General features: G+C 36.8%; 1 protein-coding gene across 1 annotated transcript; it reads right to left on the bottom strand.

Annotated features, from left to right (window-relative positions):
- Nucleotides 1-258: 258 nt before the first annotated feature.
- On the bottom strand, nt 259-24,991 carry NMU (neuromedin U). Its single transcript, XM_014850161.3, has 10 exons — nt 24,686-24,991; nt 21,869-21,927; nt 15,508-15,555; nt 11,449-11,508; nt 10,061-10,090; nt 9,921-9,971; nt 7,949-8,023; nt 4,684-4,737; nt 3,599-3,638; nt 259-504 (listed from the first exon to the last, which is right to left on the bottom strand). The coding sequence occupies exons 1-9, from the start codon at nt 24,792-24,794 to the stop codon at nt 3,603-3,605; spliced, it is 522 nt and encodes a 173-aa protein (XP_014705647.1). The 5' UTR covers nt 24,795-24,991; the 3' UTR covers nt 259-504; nt 3,599-3,602.

Raw genomic sequence — 24,991 nt, 5'->3', positions numbered from 1 at the left:
GTAAATCAGAACTTGCTTTCTGGACTACTGGATGGATCATGGCCAAATTCTCCAACTAGTGTAGTTTTAGTTGGTATTCACATTCTAAGATTGTTAGCTACTGGACATTCTGGTATTTATAAGAGCTGGTTATTTTGTCACTGATGAAATCCAAATAGGATAAACTAAAATAGTTCATTAACACTCAATTCTATACTGAGTGCCTTTAATAAAAATAAAAGAGCAAGTGACCAGTACTGTCAAAAGCTTCGGAGATCTAAGGAACATAAGTATTTACAGCTTTATTACATACTATCATTACAACACTAGGAAAAAATATTTTAAGGTTTTTAAAAATTTTCAACAAATTAGACATTTATAATCTCAGTCAATTTTTTGAGAATGTTTACAACACAAGGATTCTCAAACATGATAAACTTAGCAAGGATTGTTTTTGAGAAGAAAACAAAACATCAGTACATTTTGTATTTCATGGTGTTGTTTCTGTGGAAAATAGTTGGTATCCTGTAAAAAAAGAAAAATTGAATTTAGATTCAAGTATAAATGTGTATGCGAATGTGTATATAATGTTTGCATATAGACATTTCTATAAATACTTTGTCATGGATGATAAAATTGACATTGGAGCTATTTCTCAGCTATTCTTCAGTCCGTATATTTTTAGCTATCATTTAATTTCTCTCTGATGGAACACTTATTCTGTCTGTATTTTCCAAAATTTTACTGTATTTACCTACAAAAAAGTAGTTTCCTAAAGCTCATTAATGCCAGTAAGTTTTATAAATAAAATATTTCAAAAGTTGCACAGTTATTCCTTACGTATTTATTTCCTGTGTATTTGCAATTAAATCATTCTATTTTAGCTCTAACCACTTTCTAAGTAAATATAAGTCATCTGGACAGAGTAAGACCTCAGATAACCACATGAGAAAAACAAAGAAAAAAATGATTACTAAGTATTTCTCTATTGACAAAATAAAATGAAATCCTGAGTGAATTAGTCTATGTAGCCCTTAATCTTGGAAATAATCCAAATAAAGCTATTTTTCTCAATTTCAAAGAGAATTTTTTACTAAATTGATCAAATCATGAATTAAATTCCATTTCATTTTAGTGAGGACCCTAACACAGTTTGGTGTTCCAATCGCAGACATTTTTTCCATTTTAGGGTTAAACTATTTTTTGTTTACATTTTGTAAATGACTCTATATTTTTAACACTATAAAAGATAGTTTCTTTTCCATTAACTCTTTGTTCTTAGTTCCTTGAAAAAAGAAAAAATTAAGAATATGTTTGCTCATATTCCTGATGTGAACATAACAAGCTTTTGCTGAAACAGGAGTTAATGCCAAACTCAGAGTGAAAATTTAAGCTCCTAATTATGCCCCATGAGCATATTAAATTTTTTTCCTCACTTTTTCAATATTTGTATCTTTTATTTATTTCTTATCTAACTGAATTGGCTAATGCATAAAACTACATTAAATAAAAGTTGACAGATCATCCTCGTTTTCTTCCTGACATTAATAGAAATGCTCCAAAGCTTTTCACCATTAAGCCTGCTATTGACTTTGAGACCATCCATAAATGACGTTAATAAAGATTCATCTCTTTCTACAGGCTCTTCTTTTAAAACATCAGAAATTGATGTGGAATTTTAGCAAAAGCATCTATTGAGATGATCAAATAATTTTTCTTCTAACGATGAAAATATTTGAATAGCCTTCCTCATGTTGAACCATCCCGAGTTGCTGGAATACACTTCATTTCATGGGGTCATATAGTTTTTTGAATATACTGCTGAATACAATTTACTAATATTTCTTTAAAATTTCTGCATTGATATTTATAAATAGGATTGACCTACAGTTTCCTTCTTTACACTACTTTTATAAGGTTTTGGTACTAATATTTGTTGGCTTCATAAAAAGTATTTTGAGATTTTCTTCCTTCTTTGAGCTGGAAAAATTCAAAATCTATTGGCCTAGTACTTTTGAGGGAAGAGTTTCTAGAGAATATTTTTAATTTTTGTCCATGGCTATTAGACTGTTTAAATTTTTTCCTTTCTTCTGAGGTCAGTTTGGTAGCACCTGCTTTCCTAGACAATCCTCCATTTTACCCCCGTTTCAAACTGACAGGCACAGAGATTTGCAAAGTACTTTTTTATGATTTCCATTTCTTCTATATCTATTCTCATTTCATTTGTATTTTTGTATATTTATGGTTTCTCCCTTTTTTCTTGATTAGGGTAGGCTAATTAGGCTATTTTATTTTATGTTTTGCAAAGAAGCAGATTGTGCTTTATTTACCAATTCTTCTATATTACTAATTTATAACATGAATTTTATCTTTCATTTTATAATTTTCTTCCTTTTGCTTTCCTGAGGCTCACCTTGTTGTTCTTTTTTAATTTATTAAGTTAAATCCTTAATTCACTCATTCTTTCTTGCTTCACAGTGTTTAAAGCCTTGAATTTTCCACTGAATATGGCTTTGGCAGAGTCCCCTAAGTTTTAATAATGCAGTGTTTTCATTATATTTATTTTCCAGATATTGTATACTTTTGCGGTTACCTTCTTTAGTTAGAAATAGTGCATTTTAATTTTTGTTTCTATGAGAAAATATTAAGAATTTTAACATTCTTAAGCTAAATAAGTAAGGGTTGAGATAAATGATACGAATGAAATATTTGCAAAAATATTTTCAGCATACAGGATTTAGGATTACCTTAAGTTAGTAGAACATACTTTTATTTCTGTGGTGTAAATTTATCAGTCTTCATTTGGGTTTAATTTCAAAATTCGTAGTCTAGTAAGATATTAGGATTAACATATTTATTAAACATGTAGAGTCATGGGGCCCGCCTGCTGGTATACTGGTTAGGTTGATGTGCTCCACTTTGGCAGCCTGGAGTTCATGGGTTTGGATCCGGGGTGCAGACCTAGCACCACTCATCAAGCCACACCTTGGCGGCATCCCACATAAAAAAAAATAGAGGAAGACTGACACGGATGTTAGCTCAGAGCCAATCTTCCTCACACACACACACACACACACACACACACACAAACCATGGAGGGTCATTCAATAGCTATGAAGTGTCTACCACATCTCCAGCATTGACGTGGAAACTCTGGGAGTCCTAAAGTAGAAGTCATGCTATCATGTCTTTCCACATTTTCTTAGTTCTCTAGAAATGGTAAACCATAGCTTTTATAAAGAATCTTGGAATACAGGTCATTTAGAAGACAGCAACGCATTCAGTCTTTAAGTTCTGGCCCATTATTGTGGACACTGATTACCATGATAAGAACACAATCCCTGCCATATACTACTTGCACAATAAACGATGATAAGGTCAATGTCTACAAAATCAGTGATGACTATTGGGGGACACACAACATGGGCAATGCAATTCGGGCCCTATGATGCTGGCATTTCCCATCATACAAAGCCTTCACAGCCCCTATAATTGTAGTATTTATATAGAACATTAACGTACACATGCAATCAAATAATGGAAATATACTGAGCACAGTTTAATTTGTGAATATCTGAAAACAAAATTTTCAAACTGGGTTGAATTGTGAAGCGCATACCATTTTAAAGGTAACGTTCCGACCTTCTTCCATTGCGTGGCTGGAAAAAATAAATTAGAAACAAATCAGTGTAACTAAGGTGGGAAGTTAATTTTCATAGAGAGCAGCCTAATGATCTCAATGTGTGGTATTATTTCATCCTTTGGTTTTCCTCCTTCCTTCAACCCATTCTCCAATAGTTTTGAAAATGCAAATATTACCATGTGGTTCTCCTTAGTCTTTACAATAAAGTTGAAATTCCTTAGCTAAATATTTCATTGGCTAATTCCTGTTGAGTCTTCAAATTCAGCCCTTAAAGCCTTCTCTGTACCTCGTCCACTCCCTGGCCTGGTTAAGTGCCTCACTTCTAGAAACCATAGCCCCTGGATTGAAGGTGCATTTACCAGAGTATTTTGTATTTGTTAATGTATCAATTTCCCGTTTTTGGCTGTAAACACCTACAGTGTAAGAATGGAATCCTGTCTGTCTTTATATTCCCAGCCTTTGGTACATTGCCTAGCACCCAGTAGAAATTCAATAAATAGCTGCTCAATGAATTGAGACAAAAGTCTCTGCTAATGTATTAAGGATACAAACATTTTAGAAAGTATAGTTGCTTAGAAAGAAATTCACGTTTCATAGACAATTTGGACATACAAAATACTAAATGCAATTACAAAGCTTTGTCTATCATAGCTTCTCTTTTAGTTGCTTCTTTTATTTTTAAAACCTTATGAAAATAGTCATACCTATTCCGATCTCCTGAATCAAACATTTAGTAAATGATTCTTTGGAACTTAAGGAGTAATGCATCTTTTAGACACTCAATGCCTGCACATGAAATGGTATGGAACTCAACTGTGAAAAAGGTGAATGTCATAGGGGGATTTACAAACATAAGCAGTGGAGTAGAGAAGAGATCAGAGATGCCGTAATATTAAAGCAATAAGGAAGTAGAAGAAGTGAATCTCAGACTGTAACACTTGATGTCAAATATGTATAAATAAACTTCAAAACTTAGTTGAAACTTATGAGCTAATATAAATAAATGCACAGTGAAAGTATTTTTTAATTTTGATATTGATGATTTTTTTTAATGAGCATACCCTGAATAGAAAATATCTTCGACTTTGACTTTCAAAAGGGCCTTGAAGTTCTTCCTAGAAGAGAAAATGAGGGTATTACAAATCAAATAACAGTAAAAATAAGTGCAAATTCTTCTTGAAGGTATAGTGAAGCTCAAAGTTATTTTCAACTATCATAATTAAACAAAGATGGAAATCAAAGACTTGAGTATATAATTCATATCAATAAGTAATCTTTGTATTTATACCTGAAGAATTTTCCATAACTAGCAGTATCATCAAAATGTTGCATTTTAAAATAATTCTCTTATCAATATAACAGATTCTATTTTCAGGAAGTTTGTCAGTTGTACATATAGTCATCAATAAGTAGAAAGAAAAGACAGACACTTCATAGATAATTAACTATATTTAAAATCTCCTTTCAGCATTTGTTAGAGTGAAATAATTTCTTTAAAATACATATTGTATGTGTTAACACATGACCTGGGAAAAATATAAAACAGGATTGTGTCAGAGCTAAAATACACAATATTTCTATAGGAATTTAAATTGAAATTGAGGGACAACTTTGGTAAACTATATTTGTTCAATGGGACTTCAGAAGAGATTTTCCCAATATAATTATATTTACAGGAATGTTAATGAAAAATACCAAGTAGGACAAACCAATTATTCATAGTGGATATATTTTGAAGTGTTTTCTTAAAACATTTCATTTTAAACATAACGGAAAAAAATAACTTTTTATGGTTTCCATAAAATTGGTTCTTGTAGCTTCCTATTTTCAACAACTACTTTTTAAAGAAGTATCAGGAAGGCAATCACTATGACATTTGTCATCAAAACCTTTTTCAATTATTCCATAATATGAGTACAATTATATATATATATATATATATATATATATATATATATATATATTTCTTTTTTTGAGGAAGATTAGCCCTGAGCTAACATCTGCTGCCAATCCTCCTCTTTTTGCTGAGGAAGCCTGGCCCTGAGCCAACATCCTTGCCCATCTTCCTCTACTTTGTATGTGGAATGCCTGTCACGGCATGGCTTGACAACAGGTGTGCAGGTCTGCACCCAGGATCCAAATCGGTGAACTGGGGGCCACCAAAGCAGAACGTATGAACTTAACTGCTGCACCACCAGGCTGGCCCCACAATCATATTTTTAAATTCTAAGAAATGGCTCTGATATCTATTAAAATTCTGAAATCCTTGCTTTACAAGAAATATACCTTAAATTCTCAATATTTTGTACCTAATTCTCATGTTGACCATAAACCCCTCAAATTACTTAGAAGATTGAAAATTTTAATATTTAAAAATGTGCACATAGAAACTATATATTTATATGCTTATATAAGAAGGTGTGTATATTATATTAAACAGAAAAAAAATGTAGGACAAAATGTTACTTAAAACGTGCCAAAATTTAAAACTTTCAAACCCAAACATACAGGTCTTTTTAGTCTTATCATTGAAGATAGAACTGCAGAAAGATAAAAGAATTTAGGAAGTAGAGGTAAAAAAGATGGGATGGAGGTGAGGATGTTTAGCAAACAAAATTTAAGAAAAGTATTTGAATGCACTAAGGTCTGAAAACTCATTTTCTTTAAGAACCCAAAACATTTTGCTATCAAAAATATGTTTTAAAATTAGGTGACTTAAGCCAGCAAAGTTAACACTCTACTGTAATTTTTTTTTTCTATTCATGTCTTATATTCTTTTCTTTCATAGGTTCCTAGGAAACTTGGCTTGTTGCGAAGTACTTCTAGAAGTTATCATTTGTCCATCAGGATATACTACCATGTCAGAGTCCACATATTCAGCTAGTTTTCTGGAAACATAGTCTCACTCAAGGTGAAAGATTCAGACAAAGTACCAAATTGGCCACAATACTGAGTTCTTAGCTTTGATATATAATGACCTTGAAGTGATATAGTAAACTAATAATTTGTTGGTGTATTTTAGGAAACAGGATTTTTACATCAAAATCTTATACTATTCATAAGTCAAGCAAAGTCTCCAGAAAGTACAAGTTAATCGGAAAAAGCATATCTTATTTCTAGAAAGCCTGATGACAACTGACTTTATTTTTTTTTCATACTGGAAATTCTAAAATTTTTAAGAGGCTACTACAGTTCCTCTTACATTTCTCATTTAGGTTGGCAGCAGATGCTGTCTCGCTTGATGGAAACTTAGTTTAAGCATGTGAAGAATTTAGGGAGGAAATAGTGACCATAAAATAAATTTTGAGGAATTTATGTGCCTAAGCTGTTTGCATTTTAAAAAGTATTTGAAGACTTTTGGTAGAACTTTAAGAAGAGTGAAATTAATACGGTATTTAAATTAAGGAAAAACCTAACACTAAAATAATAGAAGTATCCAAGATTAGATTATAAAAGGAACAACACAGTGAACAAAATATTTGCCTAGACCGGAAGTCAGAATACTGTTGTAACCTCTAATATCACTTACTAGAATGATCTTGGAAAGCATCTTTAACTATTCTGGGTTGTTTTCCCCTTTCTAAACTGGGAATGAAAATACTTGTATAAGTACCATCAGAGTTGCCAAAAGAATAAAGTGAGCTAATATAAGACTTAACCCTGTAATGTATTACAAGAAGATAAGGCATGCTTAAAGATAATACCTAGAAACTTTCGTCACTGAGGATTCTTTTTAATGACATAAAAACTCCACAACTTCTAGTTAAAATTCCCTTATATTCATCTTAAACATAGACACTGGATTTGGGCCATATTTTTGTTAGTTGTGGAGAAAACAAAATGCTTACATTGAGTTTCTGATGTATTTATTTCACGAGCCTTATTCTTACCAACATTTTAATACTTCGATAGAAAGCTTGCCATCCTAGCCATCTGCCAACGTGTATACAGAGGGGCAGTAAACTGTCCTTTACCTTTTCTCCTATTCCTACCTAACAACTAGGCACTTGTCATGTCCTTTCTTAAACCAAGAACAGGCTTCCTTCCTGGGAGGGTCATGGCCTTGGAAGGGAAACCCTATTCTCAGCTTTCTTCATCGCCCACAGCCTGAGTTAGGAGGGACATAACATGCAAAGGGGGCACCCTTCTCTTATTCCTGATTGTGAAAACACTTCTGTGAACAGATGCTCTTCCGTGGGCTAACTGGGCGTTTATGTAGGGCTGATCCTGAAGAGGAGTATTTTATAAACCAGCACAGCTGAAAATTAACAGAAAGGGCTGCCCCACACAGAGTGGCAAAGCCAGCATGCAGTTCGTGTTACGTACGTCCACTTTGAATCTCTTCATTCTTCTCTCATGTAGTTGAGGAACGAGCTGCAGCAACGGATGCACGACAGACGACTGAGAGACACGAACACACACACATGATGAGCACAAAGGCTTCTCGGCATTAGGCATAAAGATGGTTTCCTAGTGGTTTGTTTTTGGTTTTGGTTTTACCCACTATTCTTGCTCCAGACAGAACAGAACAAGAAAGACATTATCTAAGACAGCCCTTTGTGAGCACTTCGAAGAACTGTAGAGGATAAGCCAAGAGAGGGGATTAAATTTGGTAGCTCCATGCTAGGATCTTTGTCACTATGTTGAAGAAGCACTTTCCTGAGGGCCTCAGCTCCATCATCAGCTGTCAACAAGTACATCACCCACCTGCATCCTTGAGAGGCAAAACGCCGTCTGCTCCTAGACTTACTCAGAATGATTTGGGGCAGATGAAACTAACTCTGTGAAAATAAGTTTTCTATTATGAAAATGTTTATCCGGAAGATTATACTGCATACACATCTAGTAATCCCCTTTATTTATTTATTTTATTTTTTGAGGAAGATTAGCCCTGAGCTAACATCTGCCACCAATCCTCCTCTTTTTGCTGAGGACGACTGGCCCTGAGCTAACACCCGTGCCCATCTCCCTCTACTTTATGTGTGGGACGCCTGCCACAGCATGGCTTGACAAGCAGTGTGTAGGTCCACACCTGGGATCCAAACTGGCGAACCCCGGGCCACCAAAGCAGAACGTGTGAACTTAACCACTGCGCCACCGGGCCAGCCTCTAGTAATCTCCTTTATAAAATACATTTTTTAAAATTGAACATATGGAACAAGACAACAAGGGACACCAAAAAAATGGCAATAGGTCGTTGATCGTGAAAAACATGACTAAGATACATTTTCTCAAAATATAAAGATGCCAAGCAGAAGAAAATGAAAGCACACTTGAGACATGTGACTACCTGACAAAGTTTCATTTTAAAGGCATGGCTTGAACTGAACCTTCTCACAAATATTAAATTCATTTATCAAATGGATTACTTTAAGCCCTATATAGTGGTTATTTGTTAACCAACTCAACTTGTATTTGGTTTAAAGCCAGTATAACCTAACTTTCAACACCTCATGTGTAAGAATATTCAGTGTCATAAACGTTTAACACTGAATTTAAGATTATAGTTACCTTCCCCAGGTACACAGATGTTTAAAATACACTGTGCTCGTCATTCCCTAAACTGGTCTATGGTAGTGAGTCACAAGCTTAGAAAGAATATGATAGTCAAATAATTATTAAGTATCCTAAATTGAAACACCAAGGTAGGTTAATTAGCATTTTTAAAATCCATGCATAGAAAAAGAAAAACTACCACTAGAACCACACAATTTAGAAGTGAACTGAACTCAAGTTACTGGTATCCAGCTAATCTTAGAGAGTAAATTCTCCCATTAAATGCCTAATTATACATAAGATCTTAGGAATAGAAGTGGATATTTCTAGTTCTATTTAATTACACTTTTGACATTCACCTTTTAAAGTAATTCTTAAAATGCCTTTGGATAAAACTGTTTTTCCCTTGCATTAATCACCACCTAAAACAATATGTTTTACTTATTTCCTTTTTTGGCCTTTTGAATGTAAGTTCCGTGAGAGCAGGGATTTCTTTTTTAATTTCCTATTGTATTTACTGCTATATTTCTACTACCTAAAATTGTGCTTGGCATATAGTAGATATTCAGTAAATAACTGTTGAATGAATGAATGAATGAATTTAATATACATGTAGTTATTGAGATATAAAAGAAATTAAATGTATAATAAATATTGAATTCCATTTGTTCATCTACATGTAAACTTTTAAAGTAAAAAACATGAATTTTGGTCTAGCTTTATTAGATAAACTGCAAAAACAGGTTTTTTCTAAAAAAGCAAATACTAGTGATTACTAATAAAAAGTCATTCTAAAACTTACCACAACATTTGAATTGCCCAACTTCCGTGTCTTTGAATAATGAAATAAGAACTGTTAAAAAAAAGTAGTGAGCTTTACTATAGACAATTAGTGGTTTCTTTATTATTTTTTAATGTATATATTTATGGAAATCACCTTACCCTTTTGGTATTATCTTTTTCATCTGTTTCCTATTGACAAGAGAGTTATATAAATATCATTATAGTATATATTATTATAATATATGTAGTACAAAATTTACAATATATTATGAGATTATATAATTTTTAAAAACATGACACATATGTTACATACAAAATACGACTGAAATTGGTTAAGCAAATACTGCTCTAAAAATAAACAAGACATTAATTAAATACTGTTTATAAATAAAAGTGTGAATAAAGATCTTTACTACAGCATTATTCGTAAGAGAAAAAAACTGGAAACATCCTAAATGTTCAACAGTGGTAGAACGGGAAGTTATGACATGATCACATGAGAAAATCTTCAGAGAAAAAGACAAGAAGGAATCAGATCAAAATATTAGTAATTATCACTAAATAAGTGAGTTATTTTATATATGTGTTATTTTTGCTTTCTTCCATAAACTTTATATTCCTCTCTCCCTCCAAAAACCTATCTTTTCAAGAACAAGTCATATCATTCCTTTTTTGTTGTTCTCTTTTGTTCTCATTTGCTTTTAATATAAAAGGAAACTCACGGACAAACATTTCTTTTCTGTTAATTAGGAAAAAAAGTCAATTAAGTGTTTTGGAAAATGTCACCATTAAAAACACTGGAAAGATATAAACTTATTAGTTTGTGAACACTTATTAGTTTCAGAAAACATTTATCCTTTCAAAATACCAAGATTTCTTTGAATTATTGTATGTGAAAGGTACAGAAGTCAGAATGTACCAATGGTCATAGATTAAATTAGAACTGCTAACGAAAAATGTAATTCTAAACCTGAGGCTCTTATCCTTGATAAGGTAGTTTTAAAATAAGTTCATCTATAAGATACAGAATATACAATGAGTATGATTCATCTTGCTATTTTTCCAAGTTCCCACCTATCCTCACTTCAGGACAAAAAGTTCTCCCAGAAGAATCAAATAATTTTAAAATGAAACCAAGACATCACAGTAAGAATATAATTTTCAAGCTGACATTGACAATATAGTTTGCTTTTTTGGCATTCTTAATGTCTTTTTCTCTAACAAAGAAAGATGCGTGTGTTCTCCAATTGTAGTATGAGTTGGAGAAAACAAGAGCCAGATGACCCCAGATTTCTCTCATCAGAACTAGAACACATCTTACACCTGAGGGGGACATATGATTTTCCAATTAGATGATTGTAAACTCCATTAATAAGATTCTAACTTCTCAGACATCAGAGAAACTGAAGTATTTGTTTCTTATCCAAAACCAGCTTATGCTCTTCTCACTCCTCTTGTCATGCTTCCTAAATCGGGTATATTGTCTTTCAGGAGGAATTCCAATGAGCAATTTTTTGCCTACAAATAAAACACTCTTTCAACCTTACCTGGGCCTTTGGCAGACTCCTCATAATTGTGAAGCAAAGCTCCTCCAATGCATTCGATGCCTAACGGAAATGCGAAGATGTACAGGCTAAGCTTCTGCTTTAACAACATTTGCATGGAAGATAAGACTGTAGAAGGTTAGGAGCACAAGGATAGTTCAACTATCCAGAAGAGAATCCTTCCTGTGGCCCATTGAAACTCTTTTGGAATCCCTCGATTTCTCTCATGATAAAACTTGTCTCCTAAAAGTAAAAACTTCCTTTCCACCAGGAAAAAAAAAGTGTTATGTATTGTGTATATGCACTGATTGAGGCTTCCACTGTGGTCTGGATTCATAGTTCTCAGGACTTGCTATGATTCCACGGACTTCTATGAGAGTAATTAGGGCAGTGCCAAAAGAGAGAGGATTCTTCCCAGCTGGTAGCAAAGTCTGACTCTACATGCCAAAGCTGTGAACCTCATTGAATATTACTCATTATGGGCTAATTTAAAAATCCCGTAATTGCTCTCAAACAATGGGAGTTGGAGGGGAAGAAGCCATGCGTGGTGCACCTAATCCAAGTTACCACCCTTCCAGGCTGCTGACTGCACACCCAGGATCAGGTTCTTCAAAGCATCTGAGCACAGGAGTAGGGCAGGGCTCCTTGTGGTGAGCAGCCAGCTGGGTGTGGTGAGGAGTAGCACAAATGGACAAGCTGGGGCAAAACTTGCTTTGCACAGAATTTAGCACAGTTGTACCACTAACAATTAATTACTTAATAAATGCACACTGGGGGCCGGGCCCCATGTCCTAGTGGTTAAGTTCAGTGCACTCCACTTCAGTGGCCTGGGTTCAGTTCCCGGGCACAGACCTACACCACTCATTGGTGGTCATGCTGTGGCAGCTACCCACATACAAAAGAGAGGAAGGTTGGCACAGATGTTAGTGTAAGGCAAATCTTCCTCAAGCAAAAGGAGGAAGATTGGCAACAGATGTTAGCTCAGGGCAAATCTTCCTCACTAAAAAGAAAATGTGCACACTGGAAATAATGAGGAGCTGGAACAGTATGAGGTGGGAGTGATATAATTAGTGGTTAAAAACATGGGCTATGGAGTGGAGCAGCCTGCAATTCCACAGCAGTGCAAATTCCATTTCTACTCTTTATTAGCTGTGTTACCTTGGGCTGGTTGCCTAACCTCTCTAAACTTCAGTTTCTTCAGCCATGAATCAGGGTGACATCATCACTGCAGAGAGTTCTTGGAAGGCTTAAATTTAGATAAAACGTCTTAGTACAGTGCCAGAACACAGCAATTAGTTAACAGTAATAGCATTTAAAAATAGTAGCACTAAAAAACACATTTAATAGTAGCATTAAAGAATGTGTAAAGCATTGATTTACAGCTGTAGTTACTTTTAATTTAGAAGACATGTCAAAAGAATCGTTTGGGGCCGCAATATTCTCAACCTTTGAACAACAGTGTGTGTTTAATACGGTTGACTATAGTTAAGGATACAGTTGGAGCAGCCTTCCTAGCATCAGAGGTCTGCTTTGTTCTCCTTCATGTGTTTGCCTGCCATGCAAATTGTTGAGGTACTTATTAATAATATTTAATGGCTCATATTTATATAGTGCTTCAATAAATTACAGAACACTTTCAAAGATATAATTCACATTCTGTCCTTAAAACATAGCTGTGTAGTATACACAACGGGAACTGTCATTCTCATGAATAAAGGAAGTAAGCTTCTAAGAAACTGTCAGTTGCCCAATACCACATATTGCTAGTAGTTTGTAGACTGTTGCCTGGGAGCTAGGTCTTCTGACCTTTAGATATTCCTGTGTCACACTGGTATTGACTGTTACGCCTATGGTTGGGAGCTAGATGAGAAAAAAAGTAGAGTGTGGACACTAATACATCCTTTCTCACTTTTTCCCTTCAGGGATGAGTGCACACAGGTCACTCCATAAAAATCTAGAAAGAAATCCCTGAAACTTTCTTTTATGGCTCATCTAGAAATGCTGCAAAATACAAAACAATGAAAAGAAAATAGCTAGTGATGCCATGTGCCAAAGATGTAGCTCTTAACTCGAAGAAGAAGAAATTCAGATATATGAGTGTCTCCTCAGAAAAAAGCTGCTAAGCTGGAGGAGGCTGGCAACAAGATTGAAGTTCGACAGAAAAATTTTCAAAACAAACTGCATTTTCTCCAGTAATTCCTTACACAAAGCCATCATTCAGTGAGCTACAACTATTCTTTAAGAATTTTTTCATACTAAAATTTTAATATTTTATTTGTGGACCTTAAGGATCCTCATTTTCTATTTACTAAAAATGTTTTGAAGTGCTGTTCAGATAATCACATAAATAATAAAATAACAGTTAATGTGAAATTGACAGGTTAAAAAAATTGTATCAGTTAATACAAAAGATTCCATAGTAAATTCTAAACTCTCCTCAAAAGGGACACAGTATTCAAGTCCAATAAAAGCTTAGTTTTTCTTTCTTTCTTTTTTCTTCTTCTTCTTCTTTTTTTTTTTTTTTGAGGAAGATTGGCCCTCAGCTAACATCTGTTGCCAATCTTCCTCTTTTTGCTTGAGGAATATTGCCACTGAGCTAACATCTGTGCCAGTCTTCCTCTGTTTTATGTGGGATGCCACCACAGCCTGGCTTGACGAGTGATGCTAGGTCCATGCCCAGGATCCGAACCTGTGAACCCTGAGCCGCCAAAGTGGACCAGGCAAACTTAACGATGACGCCACCAGGCTGGCCCCAAGCTTAGTTTTTCTCGATGGTGTTTAGATAAGTACTTGAAAATTCATCCTTTTAGTACTGCAGAAATAAAAGTGATTCTGAGGGTGTTGCTGAATTTTAAATACAATGCAAAAGATTGTATGCTGATTAATATCCATCACGTTACATATCCATCAATGCTCCTCCAGTAATTTAAAATATTATTCATATATGTCATCTATTTTGGTCCTGGTCTTGCTTTACCATCTAATGCTCTAACTTCTTTCACGTGATCCTCTGCAGACTGAGGAATGGGTTGAGGCAGGAGAAATAGCCCTACGCAAGGCTGCTTCTCTACCCTGGCCAGGATGACATTCTGGAAGGACTGGGTGAAGGACATGGCACCTTGGCTAGACCGTATAGGGGTACACCACAGGCACACGGCTGATAGCTCCGAAAGAGGTTGAGCCAAGAGCCTCTCCTGAGCCCTCTTTTCTGTCCAGGAGACTAGGGACACTGATTAAGAAAGTCAAGACACTCAGGCTAACTCCGCTATACCTGTACTCAAAGATAGAGCTGCAGACACAAGCAGCAGCGTCCAGGAGAAACCCGGGAAGGAGGACACACTTATTTCCCATTCCTCACGTTTCCATGTGCAGGAGCTAGACTAACACCCTTCTCTCCCCAACTCTCTCTTAAGTCTTTCCTATGGGAAGAGGAGCGAGTTACCCGAGAGATGACTGGGAGGAGGAAATCTAGCATGTTCCCTTCAGCCTTTTCCTCTTTTGGAACCAGCTCTCTGGTCAGCTGTTCTTGTCTGGTCTTTGTGGCAGAAAACCTGACTCTGGCCAAAGTCCCCAAGTCACTGTCTAAGCCTGTTTAATTCTTGGGACTAGTTTTAGCAAATACACTTGGCATCAGATCTAAGGCCACATTTACAGATTAACTTTTCAGTTAACGATGATACTTCGAGCTCTGTTAAGTCTGACTCCGAAGTTTCTCTCTCCATGGGTTTCAAACTCAATTGGGGTACAGGATATTAGCCCCCAGATACAGCAAGAGACATTATTTTTAATCTGACACAGAATTTGATTTTGAAATTAACATTTTAATTTCCAAAATGTGTATATATAATCTGCAAATCTATTTTACTTAGGAGATAAAAGTCCTAGCACTTTACCTCATAAGTTCACAGCACTGATTACTACCTGCAGATAATGTAATAATTTCTAATATGTTGACAAGTTTTACAAGTCCAGAAAGTGATGACAGGTCCAAAGGGAGAAATGGAGTATCTCAGCACTACACAAATGTCTACATCATTACAAAACACCCACAACTGCAATTACCTGAGGCTGGGAGTCAACGGACAGGAGAGAAGAACAAGCGGCATCTATCTGCAGAAAACAACAATGGCAGTCACATCTCGGAAAGAGACAGAAAAGGGCAGAAAATGGAAAGCAGATTTTACCAAGTCAAGTTACCTTTGTAACATTAATTGAAGTTCTGTGACAGCTTAGGACTCTGGATCTGGGAGAGAGGAAGTCCTAGAATTGGGATTTTCCCCCAGCCACAGGAGTGTACGTCCCCAAGAATGGTTGATAGGGCTCATCAGAGAGTATAAAGATGCTTCACACATTGAGAGAAAGAACTTCGAGTATTATTCAGCCTGAGAAAGGTGAGAGGTGACTAAAGAGTGGCCTGGAAATCAAGGAGCACCCTGTTATTGTGTCTGTCTTTATTACATATAAGTCTAATCACACCATCTACGTTAACAGGATAATAGCATAACAAGCGCTAAATGATAAACAGTATACAGTAAAAACTCTTATACAACATGGGCAAATCGCTAGTTAGAAAAGGTTCTATTCTGCAATGAAGGCTCATTGAACTACAGTTGGCAGCTAGCTGTTCTCAGCCTTTATCCTAAAGAGAGAACTTGAAAGACTTTACACTGTAGTATAAGAGATTTATATTAATCATTAAAAAACTGTGTTGAGAAGTTAAGCACTAAGCTAGATGTCTGGAGTTGTTTATGGCATTTATTTCGTTGGTGGCCTTTTAAAATGAGACTCGAAAAAATGGTACTAGTCTTGTCTGTCTGGGATGATTTGGGTTGAGTCCTGTTTATGGCATAACATCTCAGGGGGCCCCTTCGAGTCCCAAAATTCTTTGTTGATCAATTTAATTCAATTTCCATTCTCACATCAAACTGAGTGGGGATTGTTATATTCTTCAGTCATAATTTCTCAAGCTCCTTATTGCTTCCAAGTTGAACGTGTCCTAAAATACACGATTCTCTAATTTAGAGAATAACAAAGGTGGGCAATATTATAGAAAAGTATAAGTTTATGTCTCTCTCCTTTTTATCCTCACAGAACTTGCCATCTTCTCTGTACATCACAAATATTTGGGGAATTGCTTAATTCCACTTGTGCCTTGTGCCCACCCACCTGCTCCCTCTTCCATGCCATATGAACCCAGAATCATGGGTACGAAAACACACACACACACACACACACATAAGTGATAAACTTCTTGAGGGCAGGGGCTGTGCCATATCTAACTTGCCCAGAATAAGTGTTCAATAAATATTCTTTAATTAAAAGAAATTAAACGTGGGGAAAAAAATAAAAAGAGAAGCCAGTTGTGAGGGGAAAGCCAAAAGATACCCTTTTAAGCTGTGCATTGTGACCAGAGCATAATATATCACCTCCAAATGTTAAATGCTTTCATAGGGCAGGAGGGAGTGGGTCCTCCTGAAATTTCTGTGGTGCTTAGACAGCTGAAGACATTCCACGCTCAGGAGGAAAGCTGTTTACCCTCCAACCAGGCTGCCCACCTGTGTGAGGTGGCCATGTCCCAGAACAGAGAGCCCTTGAACCTCAGGGCTAACAAATCAGTGCACCAATTATTGCTTGAATAAAAACATCAGAATAAGAAAAAGCACCAACTAATCAAATCAGGAGATAACTTCAAAGCTTTTCAGTCTTTCCTTAAAAGGCCCAGCAACATTGCTCACCCACTTTCTATTTGGGTAAGCGTTTGTTCATTTTACTCAGCTATGGCCCTAATGGTTTTAAGTGCCGCTAATTGCTTCTGAGAACTGTGTAGCGTCCACTGATGAAGCTGTTTGCAAATGATTAGGTCTCCGTATACGGTTTGAAAATTATGTGCTTTCAGTGTCTGAATAGCTCTGTAATTTGTAAAACCTCCAGAAGAAAACTTAACTACACGTTCTGAGTATCTCAACTGCTTTAAATATCATTTTCTGTAAAAGGACTTATAGTGCTTTTACAACTCTATGTGAGCTTTTCCCCAGAATTATCATCTAAAATATTTTTTCAAAGATTTTCCACCGCAATATAGATGATTTCAAGCTAAAATAAATGTTTCTGTATTATATATTAATATCTGTGTCTAAATTATTCTTCATCTTGTTTATATATTTCTAGTGTGTATTTTGGCATACCAAGGCAGAGACCCTCAGAATAGACTTCATAGATTTCCGGGCTATTGAAGACTGTTCAGTACTTGGCACTTATCATTTATCTTTTCCCTTCTGTATTTTGTTGGGGGTGGCTTAGGTACAAAGGGTGTTCTCAATTCATAGCTCACTATCATTATTGGACTTGCTTTACTTATTTATTCTTTTTATATTTCCGCTTCCTGCTCCTATTTCATCCTCCCATAGGCAACTCTTCTAATGTATTTGATGTGTATCTTCCATTTGTTTAGCTTCTTGTAAAATCTGTACTGCTGTTGACTGTGCATGTGTGGTATTTTCACTTTTTTTTTTACTTAACTCTGTACTTTGAGATCTGTCCATGTTAATGGGTACATCTAGTATGTTGCTCCTAATGGCTGTAGAGTACTCTATAATGTGCACCCAACACATGTTGCTTACCCATTCTCCCCCACCCCCCAGTAATGGACAGCCAGGTTCTCTCTGATTCCTTCCATTCCCTCCTATCTGTCCTCCACTATGGATCCGTAGAAGAATATCTTTGGGCTATATACCCAGGAGAGGGAATGCTAGACCATGGGGCTATCTAGGTTGCTTTCCAGATGGCTCTACCAGTTAACACTCTCACCAGCAAGGCATGAGGGTTTGTACACCCCACATCCTTGCTAACACTTGCCATTATCTAGATATCAATTTTTTGCCAGTCTAATGAGTGGAAAGTGACAGTTTGCTGTTATCTTAACTTTCACTTCACTATTACTAACGAATTCAAGCATCTCTTTGGGTGCTTGTTGGCCTTTAGGTTTCATCTTTTAAATTGTTCTATCCTTTGACTATTTTTACTTTGGATTCCTGTCTTTATCCAATGGATTTGATAGTTTTTCTTGGGTATTCTAGAAATTAATCTGTTGTCAGTTTTAGACATTGTTAATATCTTCTTTCAAAGGCTCTTATCTTTTTCCATGGAGTCTTTTGTTGAAAGAAATCTTCACTTTTCAAATAATCCAATTCATCGTGTTTTTGGCCTTATGATTTATATTGAAGAAGTCTTTCCCTGTTCCTAGCACACAAAGACATTTTCCTAATAGAAAATATTTTCCATTAACTCTACAATTTTACCCTTTATATTTAGATCTTTAATCCACCTGGAGCCCACCTTTGCATAGAGTGTTAAGTGTCATCTTTCTCCATACAGCAAGCCAGTTCCTCGACCCTCATTTGCCAAACAAGCTGTCCTTTCCCCATTGAACTTTAGTGTTACTTTTATTGTAAGTTAAATTTACGGCTATGTGTGTTTCTGTCTTAGGGTAGATTCCCCCAGAAACATCCCTGGAGATAAGGATTTGGATATAAGAGGATTACTTGAGAGACAACCCAAGAAGCACTAGTACAAGAGTGGAGAGGTAAAACAGGGAAGAGAAGGAATCCAATAAAGGGGATGTCATCAAGCAGATTACCACCATGGGGAAGTGGGGAACTCTGGGAGCCAACGTAGGACTCAGAGTTATCTCAGTGTAGAACTCTGGGAGCAGAGGGGAGATGCAGCTAAGGTATTTACCCACCAACTCCCTTGGGTCACCAGTTGAGGGCTGTCCTCAGTGGTGAGGGCATTTACTCTCAAGGACTTCTGATCTGCCCTGAGCACAAGCCAAGCAGGCAGAGTCACAGGTGCCTGCAGTAGAAACAGTAAGTTTGGAGTGCTCAGGAATGGTGAGTGACAAAGGGATATGACAGGACTCTGACAGTGTCTGCTAAAATCTCCGAACTCAAGTGTCTGTTCCAGGGGTTCATTTATCTGTCCTTGTGCCATTACCATAGCTTTTTTATTACTACAGTTTTATAGTACTTCTTGATATTTGGTAGAGCAAGTTCTCACTCTTAGCACTTTATATTTAAAATTTCCTTAGCTATTTGCAGACCTATGTTTTTCCATATCAATTTTAGGTTAGATTTATGAAGTTTCTGAAAAAAACTAAATGGAATTCTGATTAGGATTACATTGGCTTTATGAGATTTACTTGGAGATAATGGACATTTTTATTACATTAAATTAATAGTTCCATCCAAGAGCAAAGAATGTCTCTTCACATATTCACATCATCTTTGATTTCCTTTATTAAATTTAATATTTTTCTCCATAAAGCTAAGGCATATTTTTGGTTAGGCTGGTTCCTAAATACTTATAGTTTTTGTTGCTATGGTGAATGATATAATATTTTAACTTTATTTTCAGGTTACTTTTTCCTAGTGAAAAGAAATGTTATTGATTCTTGTATATTACATCCAAAAATCTTCTGAACTCTCATCTTAGCTCTAATAGTTTAAGAGCAAGAGATTTATTAATGTAATTCACCATGATCATAGATTAAAGGAGAAAAGGCATATTGCTTATCTCAGTATTGATGCAGATAAAGTATTGATTAAGTTCAAATTTAAGTTAGGATTAACAAAACTTTTAGCATGATAGGAAAGGAAGAGAAATTCCTTAACTAGGTAAAGGCTATATAACAAAATTCTAGAGCAAATTTATATACTTTATGGAAAAACTTTGGTTACATTTACTGTGCAACATAGTACTGGAGGCCTTGGCCAATGATATAAGAAAAAAAGAAATTGTTTCATCAGTGCTTATTATGTTACTATTGCACCTTTTCGGCATCAGATATTTTTCTAGGAATTTGTCCATTTCATCTAAGTTTTCAAAATTATTGCCATATAGCTGTTCATAATACTTTTTTTTGGTAACAGCTTTATTGAGATATAATTCATATACCACACCATTGGTCCATTTAAAGTGTACAATTCAATGGTTTTTAGTGTTACTTATAGAATTGTCCATAATACGTTTCAAAAACATTTTTAAAACCCCATTTTCTTGGTGGTCTACTCTTCTTCAGTCTATATCTTGTTTATCTTTATCTTCCTTCTGCCTTTTAAAATCAGTACTGCCAGTGCTTATTAACATTTTGAGAGAACAAACAAATGGTTTTGTTGATATAGTTGACTTGTTCTCCCCTTCTCTCTTTTTAAAATTCATTTCTGCCCTTATTTTTAATATTTACTTCATTCATGTTTCTTTGAATTTCCTCAGTTATTCTTTTTCCCACCTTTTTTATTTGAATGCTTAGCTTACTTGTTTTTAAATTTTCTTCTTTCCTGATAAATATGTATGAAGCTAAAATTCCTCTCTAGCTACGGTTTTAGCTGTAGCCTACAAATTTTGATTTATAATGTTTTTATGTCATTCAGTTCTAAGTATTTTGTAATTGCCTTTTTAGCCCAGGGTTATTTACCAAAATGCTATTTACTTTCCAAAGAGATGGGCTATTCAAGTTAAACTTTTACTATTAATTTCTAATTTTATTGCATTATGATCAGAAAACATTTTTAATGGACTCTAACATATGGAAACTTTGCATTCTTACACATGGTCTAATTTTTTAATGTTCCAATGATTTTTTTTATGTTCCAATTATACTCAAAAAGAATGTGCATACTATTTAGTATAGGTTTTTAAAAATATTTCTAGTAGCTCAAATTTATTAACTGTATGGTTAGATCTTTGATATATCTACTTATGTGTTGTCTGCTTTGACTATTAGTTTTGAGGGAGGTGTATTAAAATCTCCAGCTACAGGTGTTCCTTTACCTATTTTTTTTCCTGAAGTTCTATCAATTGTTAAATAAATTTTGAGGTTGTTTTGTTAACATACATTAATGATGCTTGTATCTTTTTGCTTGTTCTTTTATTTGCACATAAGATCCCACTTTGTTTGTTATGATGGTTGGTTCCTTTGAATTCTCTTTGTCAGATCTTAAGATGGCTACCACAATTCTTTTGCCGTTCATATTTGCTTGGTACATCATTTTCCTTCCTTTCACTTAGACTTTTTTTGTTTTCTGTTTTAAGTGTGACTCTTATAGACAACATATGTTGGGTCTTTTTTAAAAATCCATTCCGAGAATCCCTGTCTTTTGAGTGGTGCATTTTAGTACATTCACATTCATTGTAATCACTCTATTATTAGGGCTCATTTCTGACATCTTACTTTACTATTTATTGCATTTTTTCTTTTCATCTTTCCTTCTTTCATTTGATAAAAATAATAATTCTGAATATTATGATGTCAGAATGTTAGTAAAATCATAGTTGTCTCAAAGCTTAATTATATTATTTCATTTCACCACGATAATTTCGAAAAAGGGTAGAGTTTTCATGAATTTTTATGAGGACAATTCTTTACCTCATTCCACAACAGTAGTTCTTGTTCAGGCCGTAATCCTTGAGGCCATATTGGAGCACCTAAAAGTAAAGTTATACTCATGTTAATTTTGTAGTATTTCTTCTAAAATTATACCTTTATGTATAGTTCATTTGGGGATGATTTCTCAGTTTTCACTGTACATCTCTACCCTCCTATTTCAGCATTTGACTTAGTATAAGGAGACATAATTATTAAATCAATTTTAATAACATTACAAAGACATTACTTTCAAGAATGAATGAATTACACGTCTACACAAAAGAAACTGTAGATGAATGCAAAGGTAGAAACAATCTGAATGTCAATCATCTGGTGAATAGATCAACAAAATGTGGTACATCCACAGAATGGAATGCTATTCGGCCATAAAAAGGAATGAACTACTGATATACGCTACAACACTGATGAACTTCAGACATGCTAAGTCAAATAAGCCAGAGGCAAAAGGCCAAATATTGTATGACTCCATTTATATGGAATGTCCAGAAAAGGCAAATCTATAGTGATAGAAAGACTAGTGCTTGCCTGGAGCTGGGAGTAGGAGTGAGTTTTAACCCTTATTCAGTGAGTAGGGGCCTGAGTAGGAAAAGACACTTCTTAATTTAGTCTTAGGCACTTGATCACTTATAGTCACGGGACAAATCAAGTGACAGTTTGTTGCAGATATCTAAAATGTTCCCCTCTTATAGGAAATTTCCTTCTTTATTTTAATAATGTTCTCTGAATAGTAAACTGATTCCATCTGCTGAATCTGTGGCTGGCCCTTTATCTTCTTCTTGTTATTGCATGCTCTGCTAACTCGTTTTTACCAAGGATGCTGTACTTATTGACACTATTTATTTTCCTCTGGCTTTGTGACATTTGTTTTGTTGTTTTTAGATGCATCTTGCATAATGATTACTCGTGGTAGATTATCTCCCAGTTTTGTTTAAGTACGTCATGCTTCCCCTTCAGTGCCATCTCTAGGGATTCAGGACCGGGGCAGATCACACCGTATAGTCACCCTCTCCTCACCTCATCACATTTTTAGAAAGATAAAATTAGTATTTTTAGTACCAAAAGCAGGTCTGAAGGGGAAAGAAGACACAGAAGGGTAGCCTAGGGGGGTCTCTGTGTAGTAAGAGAGGGGTCTCATCCCTTCACTTGAGAAATATTGGGAATATTTATGAGACGACTGGTCAGCCAGCAGACATGCTCTTTTGGAAATAAAATCCAAGACTTGTCTTTTTTAGAAACCAGCTGCTGCCTCCCATAGTTTCTGCTCGATCACCAGCAGCCTGAAAATTCCCCCGCCTCCCCAAAAAGGAGGTATTTCCCACTGATGCCAAAATCACTGCCAGCCTATAGCACATAACATACACGCAAAGTACATTTGCTTTACAGAGTAAAAGCCATTTTTAAAACTATCTCCTTCCTCAATAAGATAGATAAAGATTACCATCCTAACTTTACCAGTAACAAATTGAAAACTGAAAACGATTACCATTGCTTTGCATAAGTCATGTTCCATCACTCCTGGCTGTGTGATGGAAAAGGTTTAGGTCTCCTGGCTTCTGCCTGCTTAGATTTCAAAGCCGAATTACCTGCTTCTCAAGCAGGGGGACCCCTCCCCGCATCTCCAATTCCTCAAGGAAAGGAGAAAATCAAAACAATGAAAGGACAGCAATAAAAATAAATACATTAGGAAAAGAATAACAGCTTCAGTTCCCCCACATCTAATTGAGGGCTGGGCTATGCTCTGAAAGGTCCCTGCAGTTATGGTTTCAAGTCTGCAAGCTTCTGAACAATGGTGAAACAGTCTGCCCACCTTTATCTCACTGACCGGAGAGCAGAGGGAAGCTAAGAGAACCTGTTGCCAGCTGGAAAATTCGTGGTCTTAGCAGGGCAGTGGCTGACTCTAGAGGGCCCCTGCCTCAGAGCTGGGAATGAAGAACAGTCCCCTCAAAGTACCTGGAAAGGTAAGCTTTAGAGAGTAGGACATGATCTCCCCACTACAAGGAGTCGTGCTCTGCTCTACCTGATCTCCCAAGCTTCAGACGTCCCTCCCTGACTTGGCCTTGGCCCGCCCCACTTCTTTCCTCTAAGCCAAGCTCAGGAAGTCCCTATTGCTATCATGTCACATCTGCCCTCACTGGCTCTAGCAGGAGCACTCAGAGAGCGCGGTTTGCACGCTTGCCTCGCCAACTCTCATGATAAACAAAAAGTCTCTATTCCTTTTCCTGACGTGGGGCTTGAAAACCTATAAGGCACAGAGCCCACCCTTTTACCCTTCTGAACGGCTAAAATGGGGCCTGTTTTCCCGCTCGAGATTATCTGAACAGAACAAGAGCTCACTCACCAAAGAAACTGAGCACTCTCCAAGTTTACCTCGCCTCAGCAGGTGATGTATCAAACTCACTCTAGTTTTGCTTCAGCCATCAATTCCCCCCAGTAATTGCAATCAAAGGGAAAGCATTTTAATTCTCACCGTTTTCACTCCCGTTACCCACAGGCCAGTCGGGTTGGACATCCTGAGCTTGGGGGAGCCCTGCAAATTTCCATCAACGGCGGGCTGCCCCGCGCCAGGCCTGGAGATTCGGCCGGCCCGGGGACGCGCTCGAGCCGGGCCACTGGCACCTGTGCCGCCGGCTGCCCTGGGGCGACAACCCGCGTCTGCAGTCAAGGGCGAGGACCTGGGGAGCCCCGCGGCCAGAGCCGAGAGTCGAGGCGAGAAAGGGAGGGACGAGAGCACGGCGAGTGGAGCCGGGGGAGGCGCGAGAAGCGGCGCGGGGGCCCGGGGGCGCGGGGCCGGCTTACCTCGGCAGGCGCCCGCGCAACAGGCGAGCAGCAGCAGCAGCAGGAGCGGGGACGCCGGGGACGCCTGTCCGGGGGGCGGCCCGGGGCGCCGGCTCGCGGCTCGCAGCATCTCGGCGCCCACGGGCGGCTCGGGGCTCGGGACCCTGCTCTGCGCTGCTCCACTCGGTGCCCTGCCCGTGCCTCGCGTCCCTGGCGCGCCGCTCGCGGGGCCCAGCCGCCGAACTGACCGCCCCGCGCGCCACCAACTTTTAAATCTCGAGGACACGTGGGCTGAGGCGGCGCGGTGCCCGCGCGCGTCACCTCGCA

This window comes from Equus asinus, chromosome 3 (genome assembly GCF_041296235.1).
Source record: "Equus asinus isolate D_3611 breed Donkey chromosome 3, EquAss-T2T_v2, whole genome shotgun sequence".
Taxonomy (NCBI): Eukaryota; Metazoa; Chordata; class Mammalia; order Perissodactyla; family Equidae; genus Equus; species Equus asinus.
This window is presented reverse-complemented; position numbering and strand designations above follow the sequence as displayed.

Bases quoted from the DNA above. Each gene is read 5' to 3' on its own strand.
- NMU (XM_014850161.3), bottom strand. From the start codon at position 24,794: ATGCTGCGAGCCGCGAGCCGGCGCCCCGGGCCGCCCCCCGGACAGGCG. The intron at 15,556-21,868 runs GTAAAGAATTGT...TGTTTTCTGCAG, and splicing joins AACTACTGTTGTGGAATGAG to ATAGATGCCGCTTGTTCTTC. The intron at 11,509-15,507 runs GTAATTGCAGTT...CATTTCCGTTAG, and splicing joins CCGTTGACTCCCAGCCTCAG to GCATCGAATGCATTGGAGGA.